The sequence below is a fragment of the Triplophysa rosa genome, linkage group LG1, assembly GCF_024868665.1.
Source record: "Triplophysa rosa linkage group LG1, Trosa_1v2, whole genome shotgun sequence".
In the NCBI taxonomy this organism is placed as follows: domain Eukaryota; kingdom Metazoa; phylum Chordata; class Actinopteri; order Cypriniformes; family Nemacheilidae; genus Triplophysa; species Triplophysa rosa.
In genome coordinates, this window is record NC_079890.1 from 3,004,670 (window position 1) to 3,028,906 (window position 24,237).

Consider the following 24,237-nt stretch of genomic DNA (forward strand, 5'->3'; position numbering starts at 1 on the left):
AGGGTTTCGAAGGTGTTGTTTACTTTTTGTGGGCGGGGCCATCAAGCTTTGAGAGCGTGCCATTGGGCAACGGCTGTGCGTGGATGGCTCATCATGTCTTTCCAGTGTTTGACCTCGGCTGGACCGCTCTTCCATGAGAGATAGATCTAAAATTATGACGTGCGAAAAAAGACGAAGACAAATAAAAAGATTTGCTATGATGTTTTTTGGTTGAAATAATTGGAACCGAACAAACAACCAATTAGCAGCAATTACACAATTTTTACATAATTACTTATAAATTATCGCTGTGTGGTATTTTTCATATATGAATCAAATTTAAAATATTTAAAAGTATAATATAAATGTTACTGTTTAGTATCACGTATTGTTAAAGTGGTTCATAAAAAGAAATAAATGTTAAAATAAAAATAAAAAAACGTTTTACCTTTTTTGTATATTAATCTAAGCCATCTCAGAACAAGTATGCAAGTATCAATTCTGTATGTACCACTGTCTTAAAAATACAAATATATCATTTCTGTCATTTCTTTTTCATAGCCCCATGACATCACACCTTGCCTATGACATCATTGCGGCTCAGTCTGTCCTTATCCATGACTGTGATGACGATGGTGGTCTCTCTAAGCACGTGAGTGGGGACGTCGAAGGGGAACGACTCATTAAACACGGGGTTCAAACATCTCTTCATCACCACCGTCTTCTTTTTCTCCACTCGTTTATCTTTGTTCATCAGCCACACTTTGACATAAGGGTCTGAAACACACAAACGCTTTGAGTTGAACCCAGCTAATGAGAATGTATTACAGTTCCTACGAAGGGAAACTTAACACCACACATACAGTTAACTAGTTTAAATATTATATTTCTGCACTTTAAGAATACTACTATGTTCTTATTTATGTTTTAATTTTATACTTAAACTACACCTTTTCAAGTATTTATAAAAAAAGATATAAAAAGTATTTCATAGGTTACTCAATAAAAGAGTAAACACAACTACAAGGCAAGCATACTTAGAATACTTCCAAATATTAAGATTGAGTACAAGTATATACCAAATATACTACACTTTTGTGTCAGTATAAGCCAAGTGTACTTAAAGGTCCAGTGTTTGAAATTTAGCGACATCTAGTGGTGAGGTTGTGAATTGCAACCAACAGCTCACTTCACCCCTCCATTTCAAAGCACTACGGTGGCTGACACAGGACTAAGATGTCGTCACGTTTTCACTTCTTTTCCGAAGGAGATAACGTATTTACGAAGCACGCTCTGTAGATCAGTTTGTCCCTTTAGGGCTACTGTAGAAACAACATGGCGAATTCCATGAAAGGGGACCCGCGGTGTATGTAGATAGAAACAGCTCATTCTAAGGTCATAAAAACATAACGCTTCATTATGTAAGGTCTTTATACACCTCTGAAGACATAGTTATGTATATTATATTGCATTTCTGTCAACAGATCCTCCAAAAAATGACACACTGGACCTTAATGTAAAGTAAATAAAATGTAAACTGAAAGTATACTTTCAGTTTCAAGGAAGTATACTAAAGGCACACTTGAATAAACATTTTGAATAAACCATGTGCTCGTAAGGGTATTGAATAACTTTATACTCAAACGTGTGGTGACGCTAGGTTTTGAGACACACCCCACCGCAACGTATCTTCTCCACTCAAACAACCCACATAAGCTTCAAAAGTCCACCAGATATTTGCATAAGGGAAGAAAGCCGAGTTTTGTACCCGATGTTCCCCCGATGTCCATGGCTTTGAGATTGCGTGCCTTGATGATGGTCACAGTGATGGTGTTGGCCGTGGGATTGTAACACAGAGACAGAAGCAGGTCACCTCGACTCCCCTGATGAAAACAACACAGACAGAAAGACCACAGCATGATCGTCTTATTGGTCTGAACCTCGCTGGATCACGGTTTCTATAAAGTAAACTGATAAAAGCGCTTTTAAATGAACTGCTGGTTTACCTTTATTGTGTTTTTATGCTGATGCATATCTTGGACTGTATATTCCATAATGTATTTAATTGTACATGAAACATTATATCTCATTGGATTTGTTATTCCAATTGGATTTTCATTTAGGTTGTTATTTTATCTCTGACTTGATCACTTTATCTTTTAAGAGATTTGGTTTTACTTCAAACCACAGTGCAGGTGATGGAGGAAATGTACCAGCTGAAGACTTTCTAAAGGCCAATGCCATGAACCCTTAACTGAGAAGTTCAACATCACACTTCAACATCTCTTGTTCCTCTACAAAGGGCTCAAAAAGATTTGACAGCACTCAAAAGGGTCATTACTGAGGCACGACAGGCTCCGCACCACCCACTCTACACACCGTACAATTATCGTATTATTTTCCCTGGCCCCAATCAGGTCCTTTTAGTCACTTCTGCTATTTGGACTCTATTATGAGACTATTATAGGCATCTGTTGTTTTTGTACTGTGCAGATTTCCTCTGAACTCCCTGCAGATTTCTGCAAAATTTTACCACACATACAGTAATTCACACAGTTACACCTTCCCATCACACACACACACACGCACTAGTTTGTTTAGCTAATTTCTATGCAAATAAACAACCATAGCTATTTCCATCCTTTCTCTGACGCTTTAGATTTGAAGAGGTGGTTTTCTGCTACATCTTTAATGCTGTTTTACAGCGCTCTGGAATACTTAATTCTGATTGGTCAATCTCGCCATTCAATTGTCTGACATTCCTAAGTTAAATGATATATGACCACTTTTCTTTCAACTTTAGTGTACATGTGATCCTGAAATGTTTCTCAACAAACTAAAATAATATTAAAATAATATTTTTAAATGTTTACTTAAAAGAAACATTTCACCCAACAAAATAAAATTAGTCTATAGTCTACTCACTGACAGAGCCGATCCTTCCTAAACGCAGAGTACGTGCGTAGGGCCCCGGCACCACCAATGGGGCCCCCTTGAGTACCGAATAAAAAACACTATTGTAAACAAGAAACTATTTTTATAAATTGTGGATTCAACTTTGAAGATGAAGCTATCCGTCTGGAGCAGGGGGAAAAACAGCAAAAACGAGAAGCAAAAGAACAAGAAGCCATGTGTTTTTTAACGTCTTATTTAGTTTTGCCAGATTATGCAATAAATTAATACTTACAGTACAAAACAATTATCCAGTACAGATTTACAAATTCAGTATCTTTATTTCGTTTGCCCATGATAATATGTAATTTTTAGTTTGTGCCATCACATTTAGAGAATTATTGATGTGTTTTCGTATGCTTAGTTTTTTTATTTATTTTATTTTTTTAAGATTTATTTTGGCGTTTTTTGACAGAGAGAGTGACTCTTTTCAGAGAGGACAGGAAGCGAAGTGGATGAGAGAGAGGGGGGTAGGATCGGGAAAGGACCACGAGCCGGGATTCGAACTCGTCGCCCAGGACGCACCGGCGCCATATGTCGGAGCACGAACCACTCGACCACCTGGCTCCGACATGCTTAGTTTACTTTACTTATGTTTACTTAATAAATCACTCATTTGGTTATTAAAAACAGCGTTTGCGTGTTATAGTTGTTTGACAAGTAGATGGTTCCAGAGCGGCGCATCAGGGTTTGAATAAAATGTTATACTTTCTTATTCTTACTGTCAGTTTAATGTTTTTTTGTCTTTCAGTCTTCAAGTGTGTCAATTGATTTATTATTTGTATACTTTTTATAGTTTACAGTTGAATGTTTCTATCTAATTTTAATTATTTGTACAAGGGCCCCTCACAAGTTTGCTTAGGGCCCCCAGACGTCTAGGATCGACACTGCTCACAGAGTTCTATTGGATAATATCCTGACTCTTCACAGCTTGGAAATGGCAATGAACAGAGACCCAGATTCAAAAGATGAGATTCGTCGAGCCTGTGTGCAGCCGTTTTGAGTGAGAACAGTGATAATCTTGTTTACATCAAAACGTGACTAAATTAGTTTAAAATATGAATTTATTTTTGCTCACAAATGTGTGGTTTTGTCTCATGAGACATGTATTAACCATGGACATGTAACCCTGGAGTCATATGTATTACTTTTAGGACGAATATACTGTATGTGCTTTGTGGAGCTTCAAAAACTGGGTCTCTATTCATTTCCATCACCAAGCTGGGAAGAGCCAGGATATTATTCAATATAACTGATTATGATCTGTTAAAAGAAGGTAGTCATATACACCTGGGACGGCATGAGGATGATTAATATATAGGCTAATTTTATTTTTAAATATCATAGATAAAAAAAACTTTTTGTGTGATTTAACAAAGGTAAATGACAAGTAATACACATGCTGTTTATGCTGCTTGTAATTGGAACAAAGGGTAACATTATTTTATAGGTAAAGTATTTATTTAAAGTATTTTCTTACATAAATCTTTATGACTGTATTTTAATAAAATAATGCCGTGGATCTACTAGACCCATGAACATTAGCTGAATAATAAAAGCATAAACGTCATAAAAGGGCTAAGTAAAAATGTAAGTGACAGATAGGCAGATTTGTAAAATGGTGAAATGTTTTTTGGGGGGAATTTAATTTCAACTATTATTATTATTATTATTTTGAATGATTTATTATATAAAAAAGTCAAATTGTACTCCTCCATTGTATTACAGTACGATCCCAGACTCTAAGATCTTTTAGCATAAAAAAACATCTATCTTACTTATTGTTCATTTGTGAACCTTTTAAGTACAGCACCAGAGTCAACTTTAATTGACTCTCGCACACACACACACACACACGCACGCACGCACGCACGCACGCACACACACACACACACACACACACGCGCGCGCACACACACACACACACATACTCACACTTCCATCGCTGCAGGGTTTCAGCTCTTTCCAGAAGGTCTGCATGTGGGTCAGATCAATCTTGTTCAGAGGGAGGGACACCTCTCCTATAGGGTCATTTCTGCTAAAACGGTCATAATCCAGCACCTGCAGATACAACGTACGCTGCACCACCTTCTCGTAGGGGAATCCTGAGAGACAGATGAAAGTATCGCACCTAAATGAGTTTACCGATCAATATGAGGTCTGCTGATGTATAAAACAGCCTCAGCTTGAAAAATTCTGTCATCATTTATTTACCCTCATGTCGTTCTTGTACGTGACTCTTTGTTCTGTGGAACACGAAAGAAGATATTTTGAGAAATGTCTCAGGAATTTTGTCTATACAGTGGAAGTCAATAGGGTTAATGTTGTTTGGTTATCAACGCTCTCCAAAATATCTTCTTTTGTGTTCTGCAGAAGAAAGAAAGTCATACAGGTTTTGAATGACATAACGGTGGGTAAATGATGAAGAAGTTTGAATTTTTTGGTAAACTTTCCATTTAATCCTTTAGTTGCAAACATCCAAGTCACCACTTATTGCGCTTTACATTCGTAAAATAATCAGTTTACTTATTACTTTTGGAATGATCTGAACACACAGTTCCACTTATATCATCTCTGCATAATTGTTACTGAACCGATAAATTATTTCAAGACCACGTGGGACTCCTGTAATAGAACATACCTAATAAATCTATAGGCTAGTCTGCAAAAAGGAAAACCCTCCACAAAGGTCAGAAAGACCAAAGTATTCAGGGTATGTGTGCTGTTGAATACTGTAAGGGCCTGACCTTCAAATAAAAAGGTCTCATTCCAGTGAGGGTTGAGGTTCTTCCTCTTGACCTTGGTCTCCAGTTTGTGCTTCTTGTCTGGCAAAAGGTAGATTTTTACAAACGGGTCTGAAGTTCCCGAGAAGTCTTTGGCAGGTAGATCCTGACCCTTCAGAATTTTCACTGTTAGGGTGGAGTCCTGAAAACTGTAGCCCACGCTGAATTGAATGCGACCCAGCTTCTCGCACACGGGCCCTTCGTGCTCCTCTTCCTCAGAGCCTGGGGACAACTTACAAACAGATGGGGTAGAGTTTTATTGTTCAACCGCTCAAACACTTTACATTCAATCATTTATTAAAGCTTCGATGCGTACCTTTTTTTGGTTAAAATAAACAAACATCGCAAGTATCAGTCTTGAAAACTGTCTCCTTACCTCATATCTATTCACAATGGTTAGTTTATAATAATGGATTTCATCGGAAATGTCAGGTTGACGTCATTTAACTTTAACCTCGTACACTGTAAACGTTCCTTAAGCTCAAAAGCTGCCTTAAACCTTTAAGTTAAATCAAATTGGCTTTACAAGTCACCCGAATTTTAACTATATTCAAATGCATTAAAAAGTTTTTTTAGCCTTTTTTAACTATAGTTTAACTCATTTCAACCTCATTTTATAAGTCAGTTTAATACAATTTAATTTCAAGTGTGTTGTAAAGCCAATATGGTTTAACCTTTAAGTTTAAGGCAGCTTTTTAACACAAGTTTTCAAATAGAATTTTTTTACAGCGTAAAGGTTAGCATGTAAAGGAAGATGCAATTTTATGTTTCAAACAAAGGTGGCGGTAGAGAGGCAAAGGTTACAGATAGCAGTTTTAATATAATGCCTGTGTTGAATTATTTTTAAATGTGACGCGATATTTTGCGTTACTTTGCAGTCGCAAGATAAATAATAGACGATATTTACAAAGAAACATTGCATCTACCAAAAATGTTCGCACTATTACTTTTGCAATAAAAAGTTGGTCGGTGGTCTTTACAAACACCTTTGCGATCCATCACTTAACAGGGCTCTGTCAACCGACGGCATATATTAATGAACTCTCATCCGTGTCAGGACCTTAACTGAATGTTGGGCTTAATTGGACGTGCCATGCCCAGTGCCCGATTCCTCCCGAGGGGTACTCAAAGCTACAAGAGCATCTGGCACTCTTTTAAAGAGGAAACACCATCATTAGTCCTCACCATCTCTTTTAAAAGACGCCTTACCACCCACGTGATGACACCAGCCCTGACGGTACTCACAACACAATGTACCAAACCTAATTATCAGCCTCGGGTTGAGGCAAGACCTTCCTGACACAGCTCTTGGTGCGACCGACCGCCCTGAAGGAGAACACCAATTACACGAGACGTAGGCCTGTGTTTAAAGGATACGCACCCAACCACGAGACTCAAAAAACTTCTCAAAAAGTTGAGAAGGGAAAACTTCGAGAGACAGTACACAGGGAAAGTGTTCTTACCATCAGCATGTCGCTCGTGACGGAGTTGGCCAGGTCCGAGATGGAAGAGTTGGCGTCTGTCCGGCGGTTGCTCTCGTCCGGTGTCTGGCCCTTGGGGCTGCTGCCGGCTTTGTTACCGGCAGGTCTGAGAGAGAACAACAGGAGGAAAGTGTCACCAAACTGCTAGACGTCATACGTTTGTGTACATTTCTGCTAATCTAGTAAGTAAATGTCTGACACTTTTGTTAACATCCAGATAAAATGTTTACAGTCCAGCACAAATAGGCATTTATTTCTGCTAAGTTTCTGCCAGAGGGGGTTGACTTTTTATCCCCGGGGGTAAAGAAACAGAGAAGAAACAAGTGCTGTTGGCACGGCAACGGCCGGAGGATGCAAGCGCACCTAGTGTGTGGAATGCTGGGAGGTGCGAGTCGTCACTAGCAAAAGAAACTCATGATGTAATGACATAGCGTCTCGGGGGAAATGACAGGAAGAGGCGTCATGCTTTTAACACCCCGTCTGAGTTTGTCTCCGTCTGAACATTCTTGAGTCATTTGTGCAGTAAGACGTTCATATCCACAACACCACAATGACTTCTTCCAAAACCATCTATTTAATGTCTGGACGACAAGAAAATCGTGACACAAAGTTGTTTGAAAAGTCAATATGAAGCATGTTGGTCTATTATACGTTGAAGTAGCAAAATAGGGTAGGGTGAAAATGTAGTGCAGGATTTCTCTCTGCATTTCTTCTTTTCTTCTTGAAAGAGATAAACTTATCCATTAAATGTGAAACGATTTTTGTCTTTGGAATAAAATCATGGGCGTAGAATACGCTTTGGACATGTCCCCCTCACTTTCAGATAAAGATGATTCTCTCCCCCGCGCTATTCGACACACCGCCTCCACCATTCCCGTCCACGTTCTTTAGTTTGTTACATAGATTTGAATGAACTAACATTCAGCCAATCACAAGGCCAATCGTCTTTCGTGGATGCGTATCTAGCTTCATGGAAACGGGAACAGCGTACTGTTGTCTACTGTTGTGGCAACACCTGAAAATGGGTCCCTCGGCACTGATTTATAAAGGTATGGCCTATATACACGCATTACAAACATGCTGGTATGTCGATGATAAGAGTATGTGGAAGTAAGGGCACTATTTAGGGTGCAAACCTGTGTTTTACAGGATAAAAGTTCAGAGCTAAACTTTGCGGTTGGATCATGGAGAAGAACGGTGTCACTCACCACACAGCGATTGATTCATGTGCGTGTGCGTAAATGTTTAGCGCAGTTTGGGTATCTATAACAAGAAAAGATGCACACATTGTGCTTAAAAAGAACGTTTGAATAGCTGTATTTGCAATTGAAACCCGTCTGTCTCTCTAGCAGTTCAAATTGTAGGCGGTGAATGGTGAATGCTGCTTCGGTGAATTAAAGTCTCAATGTCCTGCTGAAGCAGCAAAATCAGCTTAATCTTGATTTCCTAAATATACATATATACAATACGTATATTAATATATAAAAAGGTCAAGTCAACTTAGGGTGTCCCTGTCCCCCCCACTTTCAAAATGCTGGCTACGCCCCTGAATAAAGTGCACTGATGAAGCACAATAACACAAGAAACATGCATTTGGAAATATTGGTTGATAGGGATTTTTATATTGTCTGTAAATCAAAAATATTAGATTACCTCGCTTACAGTAATGGCTCTTTTATCCTTTTTACAAGACATTGTTGATTTAGCCATATTGTAGTGCACATCCCAAGCTACTACATGTTTCCTCCCACTACATCAATTATGCAATATCTATGTCCCATGGGTTTTTTATTTCAGCATGAACAAGTAACCTTAGGGTGACCTGGAAGAGATGTGCCCTTTGTAAGCAAACATGCATGAAGCTTTCTCTAAATAAAATCCATCCATTGGAAGGTCAGGAGGTCTTCGGAGCTTCTACCACATTAACATTTCCTGCAGGGTTCAACCGCAGTTTTTAACCCTAATCGACACCTTTCCCAGCTAGCACACATACGTATGTAAGACGTCTGCTAAAGATCTGGAAAACATCTGCTGTGCAAAACATCTGTAACATCTGCTAAACATCTTGAAAAGAGCAGTTTTACATCCATTCTAAATCATAAACATCTTACAGATGTCTATATGACATCTGACAGCAGACGTCCCCAAGACGTATTGCAGATGTAAATGCAGACGTCAAATAGACGTCTGCCAGATGGAGTGTGCTATCAGGGTTAACAATGAAATCTTAAATTTACAAAAAAATCACACACCCAGTCATCATTTCCAAGCTCTAGACAATCTAAACAAAAAAAAGCAACAACAGAAAAACAGACGGCAGCCGTTAGCTCGGTGTCTGTTAGAAAAAGCAGCATTAAGATCTACTGATCTGAAGTTAGATCATCCACACAAAAAGCCTCCTCAGGTCAGGACTCTAAAAAATGTTGTCTTGTTAACAAACTTATTTAGACTTTTCAACTATTTTGTTGATTGAGCAAACAATCAACAAAATACGTCTTGCAGATGTACTAAATGCAGACATCAAATAGACGTCTCCCAGATGTGTGCTATCAGGGTAAGTTACTGTACATTACTGTTACAGTTTTTTTTTGAAGAACAAGTTGACATTGTGTCGTGATACAGCATGTCACAAATGGTATGTGTCATATGCTGTGTCATATACAGTACGTGTCAAATGAAATGTATCATGAAGCATATGAATTTGACTACCAAAATAAAATTCTTATTTGAAAAGTTCTGCAAGCATAAACTCACAAAGCTCCGAAGTTAAGACTTGCCAAGCACTAAATGTGAGTTATTTGCCAGCTGGTTAGTAACTTCAATTGGAACGGCCACATACAATGGTTTCGAACGCTGGTTTTCTCAAGAATTATTTTAGGACGGCAAAATATTTTTTCAGAACTTTATGTGGTGACACACTGCCAGCCAAATTTATGGACATTTCATTTAAGCTATCAGAGCTATCAAAACTACAAAATAACATAAAGGGAATGCGGCACTTAAGCATTGAGCAAAAAATGTTCAACAAAACAAAACTCTTACATTTGAGCTGCTTTGAAGAACTTACCGTCACCGAACTTACCGTCACCACAGACTACAGCTCTACATTTTCTCAACCAATGGCATAGGTGCATTATGGGGTTGAACAGATTTTATGGAGTTCCCATATATTTTAGACACATCCTATACTTTTCCTACACTATCTGGTCCAAATCATCTACGTATTTCAAGATTTGAAATGATTTTGGTGTATGAAATGTACAGTATGTGAAGGTAAAATTGATATTTGTGTATGAAAGCCATGAAAGCTTCAAAAAAGAAATCTGAATTCAGTCAAGTGTGTGAAAGTTGTGATTGAATCCCTTAGGAGATGTTTCGCAAAATCCAGACCAAAATGGCCGACTTCCTGTTGGGCGGAGCTAGTGGGTGTCAGTGTAGTAGTACAGGCTGAGATATTCCTAGTATCGAGCCACCAAAACAACTTTTTGTATTAAATGAATAAAATCACTTTAACACTATAACCTATAATATAACACACAAATTCAATCATTATTTATTCACGCTCATGTCATTCCAAACTTGTGACTTTCTTTCTTCTGCAGAACACAAAGGAAGATAACCAAATAACATTGGACCCCATTGACTTCCATTGTATGGACACAAAACCGCCTCAAAATATCTCCGTTTGTGTTCTGCAGAAGAACGAAAGCCAGAGGTTTTGAATGACAAGAGGGTGAATACATGATGCAAGAATCTACATTTTTGGGTAAACTATACGTTTAAAACTAAAAGTGCAATATCGAGAGTTCAGTTTCCTCCACTCACCCAGTTTTGGCTGTTTTATAACCTGCCGAAAATATTTCAAAATCAAACTCTAAAAAATGGGTCATTCCGTCCTAGCACATGCCTGGGAATTCATTGGATGTTGCTTTCCTGACTTTTGCTTACACGCGATACTTCCAAGTGCCCACCAATTATTAATTCAAGGGAGTAATGTGAGTCTTGCATTGTGAGTCTGCAATTATCATCATCATTACAGGCAATTGGACCACACAATCCTGAGCCCGTATCATTTCTTCTGAAACAACTGCCAGAAAGAGTGGGTGATACAAACCCTGCGTGGAGCATCATTAGAACCCAACGCTCTCCGTGTCGGCCAAATCGTGTTACAAATTGTAAGGACGTTGAAGTCGAGGCGAGGATGTGCGTGGGAGAAAGCTGTTGTTGGGAATAATCGAGGTTCTGGTATAAACAATAGAGACATTTGGGATTCGGAGCAGTAGATTAGATCTTCACAGCACATCAAAGCTACAAATCTGGTTGGAAACGCCCTTTTGCTTTCCAGTGGTTATACGAATCTGGGTGAATCTGATTTAACGGATACTAGACGTTGTCTTTTCAAACTATTGCTCCCCGGAGGCTGATTTTATTGCTCTGAGGTTGATCTTTTAGTGCGCTTTTCTTCACCAGAGACTTGAAATCTAAGAGGAATTCTCTTGCTCTTGCTTCAGTCTTTAATAAAAGGTTTCCACTCGCATTTAGCCGCTTGGGATTAGCAATGGACCTGCTGGTTCAACATGCATGACAAAATGACCAGCTGTCATTCATTTCCAATAAAAATGTGCAGATTTTCAGCAACACCCACTGGTGATGTGATTTGGGCATGCCCAGTCATGTGACCAAATAAGCAAAAGTTACTTTGTTTTGTGATGATATTAGGAATTTACTGTCAAATTTACTTAAAGTACACTGAATTGTCTATTTAAAGTAAAAAGAATTCAGACCCAAATAATTGCAATTAAAACTGAAATAGTGTAGTACAAGAATATATAAATAGTAAACTAGAAATATGAGGTTAAAGGGACAGTTCACCCAAAAATAAAAATTCTGTCATCATTTAATCACCCTCGAGGTGTTCCAAATCTGTATAAATATCTTTGTTCTGTCGAACACAAAAAAAGATATTTTGAAGAATGTAGGATAGCAAACAGTCCTGGGGCACTTTAGACCATTGTAATTTTTCTTACTGTGGTAGTCAATGGGGTCGAAGAACTGTTTGGTTACAAGCGTTCTTCCAAATATCTTTCTCTGTGTTCAACCAAACAAAGAAATGTATACAGGTTTGAAACGACTTGAGGTGGAGTAATACACGACAGAATTTTCTTTTTTGAGTAAACTGTTCCTTTAGGTTAATTTAAAGGATAGTATACTTGCTAAATAAAAACTACAAAATGAGTATAATGAGAGTATACTTTACAGTGTACTGAGTAGTACCGAATGTATTGGACTAGTAAACCATCCCGTTTCATCGGACGCGCACGCCTGACCCCCAGTTAACTTCCTGTTTGTGTTTGGCTAGTGTCTTATAATAAAACTATTTATATTTTATTTAATTTATGTTCATATTAATTTATATGATTATTTTATTGTATAATAATTGTATTAAATAAACAATTTGTTGAATGGGTCCTGTAGTTCGGTCGCATTTAAACAAACCGTGTGGTACACTGACATCTAGAGGCTGAGCTTGGTATCGCAGTCTAAATTCAAAATATTGGAGAGACAAGTTTAGCCAAGTAACGGGTCTTCGGTTTCTTTTGATTGTTATCAGAAATAATCTACAGGCACTCTGTTGTTTGTGAATGTGTACCGGAAGTTCAGTTGGGGTCACAAAAGTGCGCATGCAGTTACGTTTGTTTATGTTGTTAAGATGAAGCCGTCCACATCTATACGTTCACTTGTAGAGCTGCAGTACAAACAAAACCATAGTTGTAAACTAGATGTGTATCCCACAGTTTACTACTGTTACACTTAAGTATACTGTACTTACAAGTATCCTTTCAGAAACTAAAAAGTGGGCCAATTTAATCCCAATAGCACTGTCAATAGTACATTGATATTAGCATACTTACTAAAGTATACTTCAAAATAAGCTTGAAGTTTGCGCAAGTATACTTAATATAACAACGCTAAAATATACTTATTTGTGTAGGAGTCTTATTTTTGAGTGCTAAGAAACATTCTCTCTCAAAAAAAACAGTAAGCATCAGCTTCTCGCTCTGTTCACATACTACAGTTGAAGGCTTTCAAACGAAAGAAATTGAGGACGAGAACACATTTCATTGAGAAAAACACCCAGAAGGATGTCACTTCAACGTTACAGTAAATCTTCACTAAATCAAGAGTTTGTGCCCAAAATTGTGTTCTCGATACAGTGATTCACAACCCTATAAGAGTGTGATTTGATACACCGTTAAAAATACCAATTCCAGATTTAAAGACAGAAATAGTGATGGAACACAGGCGGAATGCAAGACGACCGAGATAGAAAGATCACGCGAGATGAGCGTGACACCGTGAAGACGTGTTGATACACACATACGTGAGGCAGAATCTAAACTATCAACATGTGGAGAGACTGAGGATGAGATGCTGAAGATGGCCACTGCATCATGCATGATGTTCCCATCTAACAGCCTGTGGAGAGCAGAATCCCAGACGCACGAGTGAACCTCTGGACTCGTGGAATGATCGGTCGTCTGAGAACATGACGACAAGTTTGCTCAAATAAATCCTCGTTTTGTCATTGTGTTGAACCACATGTTCTTTAGCATGATCTCTAATAATAGACCAATCAGACTGACCAATATTTTACAGCAAGCTGCAAAAATATAATAATATATGTGCGGTATGAAGCGTACGCTAGCGTTTAATTCAAAACAACCCGTTAATTTTTCTAAGCACGTATTAAATCAGATCGAGTCTCTGAGGGGCGAACCTCCAAACAGAGATTATCTGCTAATCCTACCTGAGGTATTTCTCAGATAAATTAACATTCTCACTTGTAGTTTGCTTCTCTTGAAGTCCATGAATTCGCTTAGCACGATATGTATCTCCTTGCAGAATTCCATTAATATCAACAAGACTGCCAATTTAAAAATGCTGTTTCTTTGTGTATATGAAAAAACACCACATTAACACAAAATTGAGATTGAACTATACCGTAAAATAAAAGTCTTGAAAACATGAATCTGTTGATTTCTGTACTGCAGTGAGAGTGAAGTTCAGCATGTGATGCATAAGGAGAAGAGAACAGGCGCAGGGTGTCTCGAGACGTGGTCAAGGCGACGCTGACATCTCCCCGTCTGCGGTTCTCATTTGATCGCACGTCTCTGTTAGTTAGCTGGACAGCTGCTGACCCACATCTCATTTTAAATTCAATTTCTTTACTTCCACCGCAATTAAAAGGACTCTGACATGCATGCGCGCACACACGCATAGAGGGAATCTTAAAGGAACAGGATTATATGTCTTCACAATTTATAAATCACAATAAGTTATTTTTTGGTTAATAAATCCTCACATCTTCTGATCTTGATATTCTTTTCAATTTTAGTAAGAGATGCATATATACTGTATTTTATAGAGTAAAACATGTCCAACTCATGTTTATGTTCAAATCATCATAAATTGCCCTGCAAAAGATATATGGGAATATACTGGAAAATACAATGCAATATATTAAATAACACAGTTTCATACATTGGAAGCAAATGCTTACATTTTTCAATATGTGAAGGGCGGCAATTCCTCCTATTTAATATTTTTATATATTGTCACATGTATATAATGAACAATGTATTATTTGATATATTTTCAAATACAAATTCAATGATTTAATGTATAGACAGTATAGGATAGTCCACCCAAAAATGAAAAATCTGTCATCATTTACTCACCCTCAAGTTGTTCCAAACCTGTATAAATCTGTGCTGTTGAACACAAAAGAAGACAGTTTGAAGAATGCGGGAAACCAAACAGTCCAGGGACACCATTGACTACCGTTGTAGTTTTCTCACTATGCTAGTCAATAGGGCCCCAGAACTGTTTTGGTTGCAACATTAAATTCACAAGGTTTTGTAACAACTTAAGGGTGAGTAAATAATGACAGAATTTTCATTTTCGAGTAAACTATCCCTTTAATATAAACAAAATGCACAATGCGTGCCTGGACCCTGTAGGGATGGCAAGCCGTACGATAACCAGCCTTGAGCCACTGTTTTATGTACAGGAGCCATCAAAAAAGCACATAAACATTCACTTAATCCAATAAAAAAGAGCCGAACAACAGCACTATAGATAAGAAGCGCAGATCACACATCCACAACATAACCTAAAGCACTAGAGCTGTGAATCACGTAACCGAGAAAGCAATATATCCCAGACAGATAAAGTCAGTGCCAATGGCCTGTCGGACACATATGCGGCGCACATCGCGGCCGCTGATCCGTGTAGCCTAGCTCACATTAGCTCATCTTCCTCTGTGAACTCTGGCGTGTTGGGGTACAGGCAGTGTCGAACAGTATTTATGTCCTCTGCGCCCGTGTGTCCGAGGACACTGGCAGGCTAAGCCCAATACTGTCACGCTTGGCCGGTCTTTATTTCCATATCACTAGGAGGATGATCCTGAAATGGCCCTGCCCAGCTGAGCGCTTCCAAAGCTGTCTGTGCATGTGTGTATGTGTCCGACAGTGACTTAAACTGTCCGTCTCGACATAATGCTTCTGCACTGAAATGACACACAGCGGCGAATCCGGTTACATCGGGGTGAGGAAGATCACAGCGGACTGGATATGTGGGAGCAGGTTTCTGGAAATCCATGTCTGATCCACTGTAAGCCTGATATTTCACCATCATTAACCTTCGGAATGACTGCATTGTTGAAGCCGAGAAAAAACGTTGACATTTAATATTACCTGAGCTTAATTGTGAGAGCCCAAAGTCATCACCATCACTGCTCAGACAGAATAAATGAGAGCAAGACACGGTCAAAAGATGCGTATCGGCATCCTTTATATATTTTTATGTATATATCTCGCCTGTATTTGAATAATGGCAGGATGTTCAGGGATCATCACTTGTTGAAAAGCTCCTGTGTGTCCACGGCACTGAGTTCAGCACCATGGACAGCAAACAAATTGCTCATTACATCAACTCCGAGCTGGAAAACAACTAAATCTGGGGTCCGAGACCCCCAAGGGTCCACAACGTGATGGAAAGTATACAGTTTTGCAGCATTCAAAGTTAACGTGTTAAGATATTAATGAACACATTTAATAATATTAATTATTAATATTAAATGCATTAATTAATAATATTATTAAATACTATTAACATTAATTAATAATAATTATTAGTTATTTTGCTTACTGGAAATAATTACAGTTGTTTATTATACTGACAGCTCTATTTTTTAACGGTAAGATGCATTAAAAAATGTGTATATAGTTTGGAGTTTCTTAACTCAAAAAACATTTTACCTCTGGGTTGAATGAAATATGGGTTGAAACAACCCAGCTTTTTTCACACTGTACAACACATTCAAGGTCCTGGTGTCCCAGATCAGGAAAGAACAAACTTCTCATTTCTCTCTCAAACTTTCTCTCCATAGACACAGATTAAGGCTAAGATGGGCAGCCCTAGTCCCACAAGCAGACTTTTGATAAGCACATAAATCCTGTACATGATTCTTACGATTCTGGCCAAGAATCTGCAACTCCGTTTCTGCATTTACGTTTGTCTTTACGTTACTCTGGTCATGATTGACATTACATTGACGGGTCCCATCAGCCTGCATCACAATTCAAACATCTGCATAATATAATTTTTTCAGTCAGGGCCAATACAGTTAATACAAAGAAATCAACATAAAATATGCCATAGCCAAATTGGCTTATTTTCAACTGTAGTCCCTATAGGCAGATGTTATAAAAAACTAAAAATGCACACAACTTTGATTTGACAGTAACCCCATTTTCAGCTTTCTAGAGAAACCACAACGACTTTTTTAATTATATTGGACGTCTTTGTCCAGGTAGTCATACATTGTGTATTATGTACAAGAATTATGGAAATTTGAAATAACACTGCTGCCTTTTTAGCCAAGCTATTTCAAATCTAAAATCAGCTTAACTAAACATCACTGTATTAACAACTTTCTTCACGTTTTTTCAAAGACAGCTGACATCTCTGATTTCATAAGGAACGGATTTCAAGGCTTTATTTTTCTGAGGTTGGTTTACATGGGTGTCAGTTGCCCCTACTATGGACGGGCACCTTATAGGAATTTGGACAGCTTTGACGCTCAGGTGTCAACAGACAGTCCGTGGGTTTATATGTCCGAGCCTGAGAACAGGCTGATGGCTATGATAACTCCTTTCCTCAACATCATAAGTGCATCATAAAAAGAAAAAAGAAACACGAATCCACGAAGAGGCGACACTTCATACTAGACGGGCATACATAAATAAATACAGAATGAATAGTTGTTATAATGGCAGGGCGAATGGCAAATACAGTATTTTGTAACCAGGAACAATGCGATAACGTGCCATAGGATAAAATCTACTATTTAGACAAATGTTTTGTCCAAATCAGCAGTAGGGCAAAACCGCAACTGGCGCAGCGTGTAGCTCCGCCCAATCTGAAATCTTATTGGTCCAAAATCCCTCTACACATAGCTGTAAATTAAACACCAAATATGTCAGGGCCAGCCCAGATTTTTTTTGGGCCCCTCCAAAAATATCCAGCTGACAATAAAAATAATTAAAAATTAAATACTTATTATTAAATACTTTCTAAATACTTAATTGTATTATCTTTTAAATAACGATCAATTTAATCACATAAAAATGTAAAAATTATGACTTTATCGCATCATTTTAAGTGTGGACAAACTTGATAGAAACTTGCCTGAAACTAAGGGTCCATTTACACTAAGGTAACTGTAAAGCTTTCAGAAATCATTCTAAATGCAAAGGCATAGTACACCAAAAATAAGTATATAACGTAAAATAAACGTTTACACTAAGGTAACTGTAAAGCTAAATTTCAGAAATCCTTCTAAATTTAAAGGCATTGTACCCCTAAAATAAGTATATAACGTAAAATAAACGTTTACACTAAGGTAACTGTAAAGCTAAGTTCCTTCTAAATGTAAAGGCATAGTACACCTAAAATAAATGTATAACATAAAATAACCGTTTACACTACGATAACTGTAAAGCTAAGTTTCAGAAATCCTTCTAAATGTAAAGGCATCTAAAATAAATGTATAACATAAAATAACCGTTTACACTACGATAACTGTAAAGCTAAGTTTCAGAAATCCTTCTAAATTTAAAGGCATAGTACACCTAAAATAAATGTATAACGTAAAATAACCGTTTACACTACGGTAACTGTAAAGCTAAGTTTCAGAAATCCTTCTCAATTTAAAGGCATAGTATACGCTAAATAGACATATAACGTAAAATAAACGTAATGTTATCATTCAGTAGTGTGGTTGCTAATATAGTTGATAGTTATCATTCTTGGTGTGAATGGGTCCCAACGCTGGTTGGCCCACAGTGTTGAAAAATGCGACTAATCCTCACCAATCATGTCTCACAAGTCTGTATGAGTGTTGAGTCGATCATGTACAGTAGATCATATAACTGTGAGCGCTACACAATGCTCAAATAACTCCACTAATAAACTCTACGAGGGGCAAATATATAAACTCGGCTGGAGCGCTGGCAGTACAGATGTTGAATTTGATGTTACACTCATATCAAAGCGGCCTCGCAAAAACGCTAATGCAACCCAATGCCAATCCATAATCATAATACAGCTTTATCCTCTCATCATCACACATTGTCCAACATGCTCTCCTGTATCATAATCACGCTCATAAGAGCCTCACATGGGAGAATATAATAGCAGGATATAATTGAGCTGTGGCGGGTGGATATTGATACAGATACATTTCTCATATCGCGCGCATCTACGGCGTTACGCTGATGAATGATTTTGAAGCAGATTGATTCGGTGGGGCACCGGGGCAGCGTAACCGGTCGATGGAGGAGCTTCAGGCCGCTTTTAAACTGTGATTCATTTCAAACTGGGCCACGGAAGGGTGGAGACAGGAGAACACGGGTCTGAGAGAGTAAAGAAGCATGATTATTTTAACATACAGTAAGAGCTTTGATGAAGAGCTTTGGGTGTCAAGGGAGCAGACACCGTCTGAATGAGGATGTCACTTCCTCTTCCTCTCAGGAGTCGAGTTAGTCACTCTGTTGGTGTTTTTGGTGACCTAGTCCATGATGAGCTGAACTACATATAGACAATCTCCACCATGAGAGAGAGACAAGCGGAACTATTGTAATGGAAGATGCTACTGAATGAAGTTTGCATTCTATATGCTTTTTAAGTTCATGCAAAATGAAAGTTGTTGATGATTTTACGTCAGCAACAGCTTGGTTGTTTTGTCAAATTTTTTATTTTATTTGTGCAAATTTCTGAACATTATTATGGTATTGAAGTGTACTGCAGTTTAGGAATTTACTGATTAAGAATTGAATTAAAACTACGGAATATAGCATACTACATTACTAAAGTTTGACTTCATATTTTATTAAGTCTATAATATATAATATAATATATCATAAATATATTTTACAATTTAAAACTCTATTTTTATTTGGAATATTCAAACATTATGCAACCCATAGCCTGCATACAAAACCGCTACGGACAAGAGTTTGGGAAGCACTGCTTTAAATTGTTTTAAAATGTAATTGTATTTTTAAAAATTTGGACACATTTTTATTTATCTCTTTTAAAATGAGATTTTATATATTTGATTTCCAGGCTTATTCTTAAAGAAAGGAGGCTGGCTTTACGAGTTTCATTATCATGGCTGTAAAATTGATCAGAAATGACCCAAAGTGCTTTTAGACGTCAATATATTGAACCGAGTTTGTCAATTCGCCACACAGATTTGTGATGATGACCTCTCAATCTAGTTTTAAAAGCTGCAATATCTCATTTTCACCTCCTTATTGCCATTTCTGCTTGGAACATAAAGTTACAGGTCAACTTACACACTTATTCTTGCGAGCTGAAGTTGAGTAAACTTATTTCAATTTATAAATAATTTTTATAAGCTTACCGTCGTGAATTGGAGGAAGATAAAAAGACCGTTTTGAACACTTGTATTTTTCATGTATTTGCACAATAACAGATTTTTTGTTTATTCTTAGACAAAAAAATCACAGATTGTAGCTTTAATGTCACTTCCCACCTCTCAAGATTGTGTTGCACTCTTTCCATCAGCTTATGGCATACAAAATAATGCTTATTATTATCCCATTTTATTGGCACAATTATTTCAGTTCTTTTTTCCCTGACATGTTTTTGCTTTATAATCAACTGCAATGAATGAAATTGCTCTTCTGTTCTGTTGGAAGGCCGCGGGCCGGGTGGGTGTGACCCTACCCAGTGACAACAGCCCAGCCGCTGAGTGGAATGATTGAAGGCGGTTATTAGCAGAGCAAGGACACTCTCCATGACGACCATTCCAGACAGACCCCAGAGGGACGGGGTGAGCTCTGATCACAGTCTGATGCTTTGACAGACACCCTTTCCAATCAGAAAGCGAGACAGCCAAGAGGATAAGAGACAGAGAAACAAAAACGGAGAGAGAGAGAGAGAGAGATTGCAAAGGGAAATCTAAGAGGTGTGGAAAACACAAGGTCAGTACCGAGATGATCAGGATAATCACGCCTAGGTGGCATTTTTAGCCATCGCTGGCACACTCTTGACGTGAAGGGTTGTACCAAAATAGCAGGGAGGAAAATGATGCTGTCATATACGATACATTTGGGCCCAAAATCTGTGGCAGCATCGCATTGATCCTACTTGCACGAGGCAAACCCAGAACGCACCGAGACAAGCTCAGTCAAATTTTAAGATTGCCAATTGAGTGGAGGGTTAATGAAAGGAAAAAAAATTGTAAAAATTCGATCAATTTAGTTATAAACCTGTTCATGACGTTTTCTTCTGTGGAACACAAAAGAAGGTATTTTGAGAAATGTCTCTGTGGTTTTGGGGGTCAATGGGGTTCAATGGGGTTTGGTTATTAACATTCTTCAAAAATATCTTCTTTTGTGTTCTGCAGAAGAAAGAAAGTCATACAGGAATGACATAAGCGTAAGTAAACAAAGAAATAATTCTCATTTTTGGGTGATCTAGGTCCATTCAAAATAGGATGCTCCCTTAATTTAGACAGCTCACTATGATTTGAAACAATGCTTTTGTATTCTTCGTCAAGATTTCACCCTCAGAGAAGCCATTAGCAAGCACTGGGATCCTGTGATTTGACAGTTCTCAGTGGGCGTGTCCCAGTGACACATGCAGACCAGCCCTCGCCCATATCTCACATGGGAGGTGACGGGCTCAGCGCCACAGCGCCTCAGGCTGCTGTGTGTTACATTTGTGTTATTGTGTTTCCTTTAAAGAGTTTAATATGTCAACATAAGGCAGAGCGACAGGCCGTTGAGAGGAAACTTCCTTCCAGGATAAATGATTCCGGTTGTTAATAGGTTTGTGGAAAACAATAGCTGAAGGCAGTGTGGGTTGAAATACACACTTCCACGAGGAAGCACTGCCGCAGGTCAGAGCCAGTCATGACTTACAAACACTGTTCTCATGGGACCGGATTAGGGTTTGTTGCTGTGCAGGATGAAATGCATTATTTGTGGACAGTAGTGGGTGGTATTCAAGCGAGCTGTTGGTGGAAGCGGGCAGTCTGAGAGCAGTTGTTATATTTTTAATAATGCACACGTGGAACGCTATTCTCAGTTCCCCGCAGTGTCGGGAAGTCAGAAACATTTCCGAGAATTGATTCTTTTGTGCGGTTCGTTTTCAAAAATCAGATTGTGTTCGCTCTCTTTGTGGAAGACAAATGTGGTTTTGCGGCCAGGGCAAAGATGGCCAGGGTTAAAAATCTTTCTCGGTGAACATGCTGTTTATAGATGTTTGCTCTAACCTTTCGTATATTTTGCTTTAATGCCAAAATGCAGCGAAAAATAACTGAAATATCCTCATGAGGTATCATAATAATAACACAGTTTAATAATACAGTTTGGTAATATAATAAGGTTAATCTGGTTAACCATATTAAAATGAACTAACTCCGAACAACAATTTTACAACATTTATACATTTTAGTTCATGTTAATTTAAATAAAATTTTAACAAAAAAAACCCCCGTAAAAAACGATTTTTTTCTGGAAGCTGGGGCGCCAGAAATATTACATAAAATAGCAATTTTTTCCGGTAAAAATATTTATAGGAACATTAGCATGTTTCCACACTGTTTTCATGTAAATTTGCAGTCTTTTTCTGTAATTTGAAGGTTCTTGGCCGTACTTCAAAAATACAAAGAAACTGTATAAAAATTGGGTAAAATTACAGCTTTTTGCATAATATGCGTGAAAAAACTGTAAAAAAACAGTTTTTTAAAAAAGGTAACATTTTTTTTCAGTGATGCATTAAAAAAAGTTAACATCTGTCTGTTAACTTTATTAACTGCACAATGAGCAACTGTTTTTAGCAACAATGAGCAACATAAACCATGAAATGCTGTAAATTATTTTTCTTATTACTGATTCATGTTGGCTAAAGCATTAAGTAATGTTAATCAATAAAACTTTATTTTAAGCTTTTACAAAATCAAGGATAATTTTCTTAGATTCAAATTTTCTTAAAGAACCACCAAATTTCTCAGATTTCTTTAAATCAAGAAATCACAATTTTAAACGCAACTTTTTTTCTTCTTTAAAGAAATGCAATCTGAAGTATTAACAGGCATTAACACTATCAAACCAGAGAGCAGGTAAAACAACTGCATCCGATTTTTATAGTCCATGCTACAAAGTGAAACCAGCGTATTCACATGCATCAACTTTTGAGAGCGTCTTCAAAAAGCTTCGCCATGTTGGTGTGGACAGAAGGCCAAAACGGAGAGAACGAGATGCGTTGCGAAGACCTAATGCTGGGTTCACACCAAACGCGAACAATCCCGTTCCGCGCTCTTTATTACTCACGGTAAAAGTTTGTTATTTTTGCGTGAGTGACGCGAGCTGACAAATATGTTCAATTTGCGCGGAAGACGAGATTGACGCGCGTTCGTGGCAATCGCGCCGCCCGATACGCGTCATTCGCATCACCTGCTGCGAGTTCGCGTCTATTCGCGTCTCTGCATTCACTTTTTATAATTTACTCGCGCAAATCGCTTAATTTTAAATTTGGTGTGAACTCAGCATAAGCGTCTCTGCTGAACTCGTGTGTGTCTGATTATAAAGTGCTTGTAAAAATTATAGAGTGTTTGTGTGGGTTGATGTGTGTTTATAGAGTCAAGACGTATTCTCAGAGCACAAGTCAGAACACTGTGTGTGTGTCAGCCAGATGGAGAGGAGTGTATTTTTAGTAAGAACTACACTCTCTTATAATGAGCATACACCCACTGCGATCCCTATCACCTCCCTCATACACAGATCACAGCGAGACAGAGAAAGAGAGATTAACAAGTGGAGTACGTGATGTTAGGAAAAAAGTTTAAAAAGATGAATAAAACAGACCAAATAAGGCAAACAAAGAAACAAGATTATTCACACGAATAAGAAACACATACATTTGCATTCACTAGTGTGGATCTTTTAATTGTTATAATGCTAAAATAAACAAATCAATATAAACTGTTTTTCACTCTGTTTGTAAGGCTGTAACACTGAACATGTTGAATGTTAAAAATCAAAAGTCAAAGCACACCAACTGAACCACACCAAGACAACAACTATCGATTCTGTGATGAGTTTGAGAACTTGATTAGCACACAACTGTCATCATTCTGGTCACGAGTCCACAACCTTCTGGTCACGCAGTTTCCTGTTTCCTGCATCGCTGCCGGCGGCTTGTTTGTATCAGTGCTTTTACCACTTCGCTCTAATATTATTGTATTTTATTGTCGTTGCTAACTTATCCTGATATCTCAATAACCCTGTTCTTGTTATCTACTTGAAGATTCTAAACCAAAAGTGATAGTTAACTTAACGCCGTTAGCATAGCAATAGCGTGTTAGCTTGCTTTCTGTTTACACTGTGGAATATCATCTTGCCTCTGGTTTGTCTTGTGTGCTAACCGTTTCTCTTTTTAAGCGA

At 38.0% G+C, this 24,237-nt stretch overlaps 1 protein-coding gene across 2 annotated transcripts in view; it reads right to left on the bottom strand.

Annotated features, from left to right (window-relative positions):
- The window catches only part of syt7b (synaptotagmin VIIb), a 113,506-nt gene that overhangs the window by 1,921 nt on the left and 87,348 nt on the right, over positions 1-24,237 (bottom strand). For both annotated transcript variants that reach the window (XM_057350823.1, XM_057350734.1), the window contains 6 exons: positions 7,178-7,301; positions 5,679-5,946; positions 4,867-5,036; positions 1,748-1,862; positions 557-756; positions 24-146 (listed from right to left, as the gene is read on the bottom strand). In XM_057350823.1, coding sequence (XP_057206806.1) covers positions 42-146; positions 557-756; positions 1,748-1,862; positions 4,867-5,036; positions 5,679-5,946; positions 7,178-7,301 — 982 coding nt within the window. In that variant the 3' untranslated portion in view covers positions 24-41. The remainder of the gene's footprint in view (positions 1-23; positions 147-556; positions 757-1,747; positions 1,863-4,866; positions 5,037-5,678; positions 5,947-7,177; positions 7,302-24,237) is intronic.